We start from the raw sequence: 10,053 nt of genomic DNA on the forward strand, positions 1-10,053 counted from the left end.
GCGCGCCATGCAAATGAGATGGGCGGTGATGAAAGGGGTGCGGAGCTCGCTCCTCTATGCAAATCCAGGCGGGCTATGCAAATAAAATGGGAGGTAATCGTCGCGGAAGGGAGGGGACAGCAAATCACGGCGACGTAAATGAGATGGCAAGGAGGTGTCCGGCTGCATGCAAATTAAGTGGGCGGTGTCATCTGCTGTATGCAAATCAGAAGCCCGGCGTGCCGTACTGATGACAAGGGCTCTATGCTAATGAGCCGCGCGCTATGCAAATAAACGGGCGCTATGCAAATGACCGGGCGCCGCGCGCGCTCTGATTGGCCGCTTGCTGCGGAGGGGGGGTGGGGCTCGGCGTGCTCTCGCGAGAGCGGGGCGGGCACGGGCCGGAAGCGGAAGCGGCGGCGGCCGGTGCGGCGGCGGCCCCGAGGATGCTGCGGCTGCGCTGCAAGGCCCGGAGCGGCTCGCACGCGCTGCCGGGGCTGTCGCCGCACTCCCGCCTCCGCGACATGCAGGCCGCGCTCGCCGCGCTCACTGGAGTGCCCGCGCCCGCCCAGCGCCTCCTGCTCGGCTTCCCGCCGCGCAGCCTCGACCTCAGCGACGGCGAGCGGCGGCTGGGCGAGCTCGGCATCCACTCGGGTGAGGGCCCCGCGGGGCGGAGGGAGGGAGGGAGGCAGGCGCCGCTCTGAGGGCTCTGCAGCCCCGCCGGCTGTAATTACGTTAATTAAAGAGGCCGTGGCACACACACCCCTCATCAACCGGCGGTCGGGCCGGTTCCTGCTGCCGGGGGAGGCGTCAGCGCCCGGCTCGGCAGTGCTTCCTGCTCGCCGCCGGTGCTTTGGCTGCGTCCCGGGGGTCCGGAGGGAGAAGCGGCGGGGCTGGAGGGGACGGGGTCCGGGCCAGGCCAGGTGAGTCCTGCGGGGACCGTTGTGGTGCCGGCGGCTGTTGGGCGAGGCTGTTTCCCGGCGGGATACCGAGCTGGGGGAAACGGGCGAGGTCGGGCTGGACCGGGCTTGGAGCAGCCTGGGCTGGTGGAAAGTGTCCCTGTCCCTTCCAGGGGTGGGACTGGGTGATGTTTAATATCCCAAAACATTCTGCGATTCCCTTCTGTGACTCTCAGCAATGCCAGCACGGCCGTGTTGTTGTGTTGGAGTAGCAGCACCAGCTTTAAGTCCCCCCTTTATGTCCCTCCTCCTGTGTGGCAGGTGACACTCTGATCGTGGAAGAAGACACATCCAAACCCGAGCCCGGCTCGCCGGTGGTGGCCAAAAAAGCGATGTCCCAGTCCGTGAGGGAAGCCGTGCCCGTGCTGGTCAGGAGGGTGGTGCCAGCAGACAATTCCTGCCTGTTCACCAGCGTGTTCTACGTGGTGGAGGGCGGCGTGTACGACCCCGGCTGCGCGCCGGAGATGCGCAACCTCATCGCGCAGATCGTGGCCAGCGACCCCGAGTCGTACTGCGAGGCCGTGCTGGGCAAAACCAACCGGGAATACTGTGACTGGATCCGCAGGGAGGAGACCTGGGGAGGAGCCATCGAGGTCTCCATCCTCTCCAAGTTCTACCAGTGCGAGATCTGCGTGGTGGACACGCAGACCGTGCGCATCGACCGCTTCGGCGAGGACGCCGGCTACAGCAAGCGCGTGCTGCTCATCTACGACGGCATCCACTACGACCCGCTGGAGCGCCGCCTGCCCTCCTCGGACCTTCCTCCCCAGACCATCTTCCCCAGCAGCGATGACGTGGTGCTGGCCCAGGCTCTGGAGCTGGCGGATGAAGCCCGCAGGAAGAGGCAGTTCACGGATGTGAATCGCTTCGCCCTGCGCTGCATGGTGTGCCAGAAGGGACTGACGGGGCAGCTGGAGGCCAGGGAGCACGCCAGGGAGACCGGACACACCAACTTTGGGGAGGTGTGAGCTCTCCCAGCAGCACGAGGAGGGTGCCATCGACTACCTCAGCGCTCTGGAATCAGATTCTGGAGTCCCAGATAAGCTGTTTGTAATCATAAAATTCCGTTCACAGAGCTTGAAAAGCTTTTTAACTAATTAACTAAATTAACTTCATGGTGGCCAACGCGCAGGTTTGGGAGTAGGGGATTGGGAGTAGGGATGGTACTTGGGCTGGTGGTGGACAGTGGCAGCCACACCTTGATTTCATCATCTTCTGTGTGTGTGTGTGTGTGTGTGTGTGTGTGAGCAGACAGGCACAGCCAGGCTTGTCCAGCACTGCTGTAAAATCCTCAGCCAGGATTTTACACCAATACTGATGTAAAATCCATCTCTGAGATGCTGAATGAGCAGCCAGACACAGTCAAGCTTGTCCAATACTGCTGTAAAATCCACCTTTGAGGTGCTGAGTGTGTGATCTGAGCAGACAGACATAGCCAGGCCTGTGTAAAGTCCACCTCTGAGGTGCTGAATGAGCAGACAGACACAGCCAGGCTCATCCAGTACTGCTGTAAAATTCACCTCTGAGGTGCTGAATGTGTGATCTGAGCAGACAGAAACAGCCAAGCTTGTCCAATACTGCTGTAAAATCCTCAGCCAGGATTTTACACCAATATTGATGGAAAATCCACCTCTGAGGTGCTGAGTGTGTGATCTGAGCAGACAGACACAGCCAGGCTTGTGTAAAATCCACGTCTGAGGTGCTGAATGTGTGATCTGAGCAAAGAGGCACAGCCAGGCTTGTCCAACACTGCTGTAAAATCCTCAGCAAGGATTTTACACCAATACTGATGTAAAATCCACCTCTGAGGTGCTGAGTGTGTGATCTGAGCAGACAGACACAATCAGGCTTGTGTAAAATCCACCTCTGATGTGCTGAATGAGCAGACAGACACAGCCAGGCTTGTCCAACACTGCTGTAAAATCCTCAGCAAGGATTTTACATCAACACTGCTGTAAAATCCACCTCTGAGGTGCTGAATGTACATTTTCAGGGGAATTCAGTTAATCTGAGGCTGTGGCAAACACACATATCAGCACCACTCACACTGAGAATTGGGCTCTGCACGTATGAGCAGGTCTCAGAGGGGAAACTGCTCGTGTGGTGCATGATTTGTAATGGAAATACCAAGTACAATATCAAAAATACAATTTATAGTGGAAAAAGAATCTCTGAGCTGCCCTATACCGTCAGGAATAGCCTGTGTAGTTTGTGTGCTGAGAACTTTAGGGAAAACAATGGCCTCTAAGCTTTACGGTAGCCTTTAAATTAATGAGTAGATGGATAAGTGTTGAATAAAACTTATTAATCCTCCGTAGGTAGTATTTAGTTGCTTGAAAAATAACTCTGAACCCCCTGGTGTTTACACTGCATCAGAGCATAAGCATGTTGCCTGGAATACTTGGGATTCTTCTTCATAATAGCATTGGGAATTCCTGCAAGAGGGAAGTGAGTAGTTAGGGATGTGACTTAATTTGCATCTGTTAAATGAATACATTGAATATTTTACTTGAGTAGAGCCAATTAAGGCCATGGTGTTACTAAGCTGTTCCAGTTTCCAAATACTGTGAATGAGCACTTTAAGGTTGAGTTCTCACTCTTTGCTGGTAAAAAGTTTTTTGCCCTCTGAAGGCCAGAGCCAGAAGAGAGGCTTGAAATTCCATCTGCTTTCTGCCTTAATGTGTTTGATTTGTCACCACTGACTGTGGAGTAGCAAGACTTTCATTGTGATAGTGAAATATCACAGCTGAATATTCAGATGAAAATAAGCTGGGGAAAGTTCCCCACTCCTTGGACTGTTCAGAATCAGGGAAGGTGAAATTTAAGGTTTAATTGGAATTATTTTACCTCACAGTGGGGTTGTGAAGCTTAACAGCAAGTGCTTTTGAGGGCTTTTAAAAGGTGCTGTAAAGGTGCATATTACTGAAGGGGATTTATGTTGTTTTGTTTTTTTTTTAATTTGAAATGCCTGCAACACATCCTTATTTCTTGAATTTTAAAATATCCTTTGCCTGCCATTCTTCTGTTACTGTTTTGAGTGACCTTCCTTGCACTTTTAGACGGGGGAACAAGAAGGAGCATCCTCAGACTGAGGCAGAAATAAACCCCACGTGGGTTTAACCTAAAACCCAGTTTGAAAGGGCTCTGTTCCCTCAGGCACCCGATCAAACTGGTGCAGCCACATCACCTTTTCTGCTAAAATCCCATTTCTGGTTCTCAGCAGAGATCTTGAAAGACAGGAGGGTTTTACAGAAGAAAGAACATAATTACTTAAGTGCTTTGCTGAATTAAGGCATGAATAATTCAACAGCTCTAGGATCACCCAGAGCACTGTGGACTGGGTTTGTTTTTAATTCAGTATTAAAACACACATTAGCACTGGTGGGAGTTCCCTATAGAAAGCCACTTAGCTTCCAGTGTTAAACCCCACTCTGCTTTTAGCCTGTCATTAGGAAAAGAAGATAAAACCCCCCCAAACCCAACATTAAACCCAGCCCTGTAGAAGCTGATGCTTAAAACCCTCCAGAAATACCTGACAGTTGAAAGGAACTTGAAGATGACACTGTGTTAGAACTACTTGAGCTGAAATACTGGCTAGGAACGAGACCAAGGGACTGGCAAGCCCCAGGTGTGCTCTGAGTGTCCCAGGGGAGCAGGGACACCCTGGGACGAGGAGCTGATCCTCCCCTTTGCCATCTGCCACATGGACACAATACCTACCTCAGAGAGGTGCACCAGGTGTCTTTGAAACACAAGTGGAAGATCCGTATTTATTGTCTGCCTTGACTTTGGGGAGCAACCCTTAGATTTTAGCTTTGTGTCCTGGATGGATTTCTCTAAGTGTGTGAAACTTTTTTTTTTTTTTTTCCTGGTATTTCTCAGTTGCAGTATTTGAAAAATGAGCTTTATTTAATCCAGAGTGTTGAGCTTTGCTAGATCATGTTTGCATTGGGAATTTGCTACCAGAGAATCAGTTCCCTTGGAGGGAGAACGTGTCACTATCACTGCTTGGATGTTCTCTTTTGTTGCCTAGAAAAATAAAATCTCTTTGGTTAAAAAAAGATATACCTGTAATTTGTGGTGGTAAAAGTTGATATTGTTACAGGCTGACAAGGAGCAAGTCCTTGACTGCAAGAGAAATTTCTCCTTACTCTCCTAAACTTTCCTTGACTGCAAGAAAAATTTCTCCTAAACTTTCCCAAACAAAAAGTATCTCCAAGTCACAACTGAATAGATTTAAAGTACAACTCTTTTTCTTTTTAAAAATTTGTACTAGAGTGTTTTTTAGCATGTTTTAACTAGGATTTTCCTGCTCTTAGTGACACAGTCAGGAAATTATCCCAAAAATGGCATTCTTCTAGTGGTGGGATGAACTCTGAATATCAGAATGGGATGAGATGAGCTTCAAGATCCTTTCCACACCAAACCACTCTGGGATTCTATGAACTGTGGTACCTGGGATATCAGGACTCTGCTGTAAAGAGAGTTTTACATCCCTCCAGAATCTTATATACAAATTATTAAACCAACTTCACAAATACTTGTGTCCAGTATTACACAGATCTACTCCATGGATGGAACTGAGAGAGGAGTCTGGGGAAAAAATCAATAATAACTGGAATTTCTGAAGGACAAACCCAATTCTGAAGCTCTGAGCAAACTCCTATCAAAAGAGCACTGAGAAAAGGAACATCCTGTTCCATGGTACATCTCAATCATTTCCCTGGGCACAGTCACAGGGGGCCATTGTGACAGCTTGGGGACAGTGTCCTGTGCCCATCCTGCCCTCCTGGAGAATATCCCAGCTCTGGGGCAGCTGGAACCTCTCTGTGTTGTGTTTGTTCTCCTCTGGGGAGGGGCTGAATGAGGAGAGCAGAAATTCTGTGCTGCTGCAGGAGGTTCTGAGCAATCAGACTGCCACAGGCTGGGCGCTGAATCATCTGTGTGCGCCTGATTTCACTGCACAACCCACCCACGGGCCAGCCCTGCAGCCTCTCCCTGCCAAGGAAACTCCACAAGAGGAACTAAAAGTTGTCAGCTTGCTGTTTGCAAAATTGCAGCTGCCGTGCAATGAAATGTCTGCCTGCATTTTAAATCAGACTTTGCATCCAGCTCTGAAACTGCTGCCAGGTTTGTTCCAAATAAAATTCCTTCAGATTGGTGAAATCACTCCTGCTGTTTCAGCTGTCTGAGCACCAACTCCCCCTGAAATAGGAATAAAATAGAGGAGTAACAAAATCAGGTTGTCCAGGACCACAGTGCCCTTGTTTATTATTCTTGTTTATTATTTTTAATTTAAAATCTTGAGGAAAATGTTGGGGAACTATTAAAGCTTGAGAGCTGCACTCTCACTTCTGGTGTTAAAGGTAAGCAAGCAATGGGAACACTTCAGCTCCCTTCTCCAGCTCCTGTCTGTGAAACACAGATAATAAATAAATATTATGTAATAATATTTCTGTAAGAAATATTTATTTAATAAATAAAGCCTTTCTTGGCTATAGGAATGTTTAATAAATGCTGTGCAATAGGAGGCATTAACTACATTCTCCAGCTCCTTTTTGTGAAACAGAGAAAATAAATATTATATAAATTATTATATAATAACGAATAATAAGTTATTTTTAAGTAAATAAAACCTTTAATAAGGTTTTAATAAATAATGTAAATAAATAATAATAATAATTGAATAAATAAATAACACCTTTGGCCATAGGAAGGTTTGATGAGTGCAGTGCAGCAGGAGGCATTAACTACATTCTCCAGCTCCTTTTTGTGAAACAGAGAAAATAAATATTATATAAATAATGTTTACATAAATATTATAGAATATGTTTATATAATAAATATATGTTTATTTTATAAATAAATAACACCTTTGGCCATAGGAAGGTTTGATGAGTGCTGTGCAACAGGAGGCATTAACTACATTCTCCAGCTCCTTTTTGTGAAACAGAGAAAATAAATATTATATTAATGATTATATAATAAATAATAATAAATAATTTTAAAAAGAAATAAAATCTTTAAAAAGGTTTTAATAAATAAATAATATAAATAATAATAATAATTGAATAAATAAATAAAACCTTCTTTGGCCATAGGAATATTTGATGAGTGCTGTGCAGTAGGAGGCATTAACTACATTTTCCACCTCCTTTTTGTGAAACAGAGAAAATATAATGTTTATATATTATATAAATAATGTTTATATAATAAAATTATTTATTTAATGAATAAATAAACGTGGCCATAGGAAAGTTTGATGAGTGCTGTGCAACAGGAGGCATTAACTACATTCTCCAGCTCCTTTTTGTGAAACAGAGAAAATAAATATTATATAAATGATATTTATATAATAAATAAATATTTATTTAATAAATGAATAAAACCTTCTTTGGTCATAGGACATTTTAATGAGTGCTGTTCAGCAGGAGACATTAACTACATTCTCCAGCTCCTTTTTGTGAAGCAGAAAAATAAATATTATATAAATGATTATATAATAAATAATTATAAATAATTTTAAAAATATATAAAACCTTTAATAAGGTTTTAATAAATAAGTAATATAAATAAATAATAATAATAATTAAATAAATAAATAAATAAATAAAACCTTCTTTGGCCATAGGAAGGTTTAATGAGCGCTGTGCAACAGGAGGCACTAACTACATTCTCCAGCTCCTTTTTGTGAAACAGAGAAAATAAATATATAAATAATGTTTATATAATAAATAAATATTTATTTAGTAAATAAATAAAACCTTCCTTGCCCATAGGAAGGTTTAGTGACTGCTGTGCAAGAGGAGCCATTACCTATGTGCAATTTTCCATACCTGATTTGTCAGCACACAGGCTGTGCCTGCAGTTTGGCTGCAGGAAAGTGCCCAGGAGTCCCACAGAGTCCCCAAAACCTCCTCACCCTGACAGGAATCTTATCAGTGACGCCTGTGGATGCTTTTCCTGCAGGGCCAGCCCTGAGTCACTCGTGCCCTGGTGTTTAGGAACAGGGTGAGGCTCAGCAGGGCTGTGAAGCTGCCAAAGTCCTTCCAGGGCACTTCAGAGAAGTTTTCTCTGCATCATTTGAGTCCTGGCATATCCTTCATGCCACCTGTGTGAAATCACACCTTATTTTGGGTTGCAGCTATTTATGTTTGTTGAAGGGAGAGGAATGTGGAAAATGAACAGGTTCTTTCTGGGTTCCTGATTGAGAGGAGCTCCAGATTTCCCCTAATGGATGCTGACACTTTCCTGCCAGCTCTGCCTGTTGGGCTGCCCGGACTGGAGCCCTGTCGGTGTCAGACACCCCTGCCAGTGCTGCCGCTCACTCACACCCTGCTGGCACTGCAAAACAAAAGCACCCCAGCTTTGCTTTCCTCCCTTCTCAGAGCACCGGGCACAACTCGACAAAACCCAAGCAGCTCTAAAGCTTCCGCTTCAAATTAAAATTAATTCATTACAATTTTGGGTTGCAGCTATTTATATTTGTTGGAGGGAGAGGAATGCGGAAAATGAACAGGTTCTTTCTGGGTTCCTGATTGAGAGGAGCTCCAGATTTCCCCTAATGGATGCTGACACTTTCCTGCCAGCTCTGCCTGTTGGGCTGCCCAGACTGGAGCCCTGCTGCTGCTCACTCACACCCTGGCACTGCAAGAACAAAATCACCCCAAAATCACCCATCACTTTCCTCCCTTCTCAGAGCAGCCTCAGCACTGGGCACAACTCGACAAAACCCACTGAGCTCTAAAGCTCCCACTTCAAATTAAAATTAATTCATTTAAAGCTGGGGAATCCTGTGCTTGGGACAGCAAACAGCTCAGGCAGCTGCTGGGGTGCATCAACCAAACCCACTTCATTAATTAATTAATTCCATGTTTAAGCGCACAGCTCCTGAAGCCCTGGTGTGATGGTGCTCACAGGGGTTCTGGGATGAGGGAAGAGACGAGGATCTGACTCCATGTTTCAGAAGGCTTGAGTTATTATTTTATGATATATATTACATTAAAACTATACTAAAAGAATAGAAGAAAGGATTTCATCAGAAGGCTGGCTAAGAATAGAAAAAGAAGGAATGATAACAAAGGTTTGTGGCTCAGCTCTCTGTCTGAGCCAGCTGACTGTGATTGGCCATTAATTAGAAACAACCACATGAGACCAATCACAGATGCACCTGTTGCATTCCACAGCAGCAGATAACCATTGTTTACATTTTGTTCCTGAGGCCTCACAGCTTCTCAGGAGGAAAAATCCTAAGGAAAGGATTTTCCATAAAAGATGTCTGCGACCCCTGGCACCAGTCCTGCCCTCAATCCCTGGTTGTGACGATGCCCCAGCAGCTCTGGCTGCATCCCCATCCCTCACCAGGCCAGTGTGGGACATCACAAAGGGCTGGGGCTGGCTGGGGCTCTCAGCTTTGTGGATTTGCTCTCCAGCACATGTTCCCTTCTGGAGCAGCACTTGGCTGGGCTCAGCATTGCCAGTGGGAGCCTCTGGTTCATCTGCTCTCCTTCCATCTTCCCCTGGCTTTAATTAGCTGATGTTTCCACTTCCCTGTTCTGTGGAGCAGGGAACATGTGTGCTAACAAATCCTTTTGCTAAAAATACCAATTAAAAAAAAAAAAAAATCATTGGAGCGTGGAAATGTGAATGAATGCAGCAGCTGTGTCAGCCCTGGAAATTTCCTGCAGGGTGTTTGTGGGTTTGCAGGGAGCAGCACCTTGTCAAGCAGGTACAAGTCCATGCTGTGTCTGGGGGATGGCCAAAGCATTGTTTATCAGCAGGAAAAGCTCCAATTTTAACAACAGAGCCCAAAGTCAGGGTAAGAAGGAGGCTCTGCTGCTCCTGGGGGTCGGTGTCACCCTGCACAGGGTGGGGACATCTGGGCCCCTCTTTGGAGGTGGCACCAGGGGCTCGGGGCAGGAGATGCTGCTGGAGAAATGCCCCAGCAGAGGTTCTGAGAAGGTTTCAGTGTAAGGATGAGCCTGGTGGGCATCTTGGGCATCTTCAGCTTTGACCAGCAGAAGTTCTGAGAGGTGTCAGTGTGAGGATGGGCCGGATGGGCATCATGGTGGGCTTCAGCTTTCGCCAGCAGAGGTTCTGAGAAGGTGAAGATGAA

General features: G+C 46.5%; 1 protein-coding gene and 1 long non-coding RNA gene across 2 annotated transcripts; one reads left to right on the top strand and one right to left on the bottom strand.

Annotated features, from left to right (window-relative positions):
- Nucleotides 1-425: 425 nt before the first annotated feature.
- YOD1 (YOD1 deubiquitinase) lies at nt 426-2,378 on the top strand. Its single transcript, XM_054290710.1, has 3 exons — nt 426-633; nt 1,200-2,175; nt 2,364-2,378. Exons 1-2 carry the CDS (start codon nt 426-428, stop codon nt 1,904-1,906), a joined length of 915 nt encoding a protein of 304 aa, XP_054146685.1. The 3' UTR covers nt 1,907-2,175; nt 2,364-2,378.
- LOC128946756 (uncharacterized) lies at nt 2,175-2,502 on the bottom strand. Its single transcript, XR_008483995.1, has 3 exons — nt 2,459-2,502; nt 2,333-2,394; nt 2,175-2,268 (listed from the first exon to the last, which is right to left on the bottom strand). It is a non-coding gene; the product is annotated as an uncharacterized LOC128946756 (long non-coding RNA).
- Between the last annotated feature and the right edge of the window lie 7,551 nt (nt 2,503-10,053).

This window comes from Melozone crissalis, unplaced genomic scaffold, assembly GCF_028551555.1.
Source record: "Melozone crissalis strain CALT ecotype California unplaced genomic scaffold, PUWL_Pcris_2 ptg000086l_1, whole genome shotgun sequence".
NCBI lineage: Eukaryota > Metazoa > Chordata > Aves > Passeriformes > Passerellidae > Melozone > Melozone crissalis.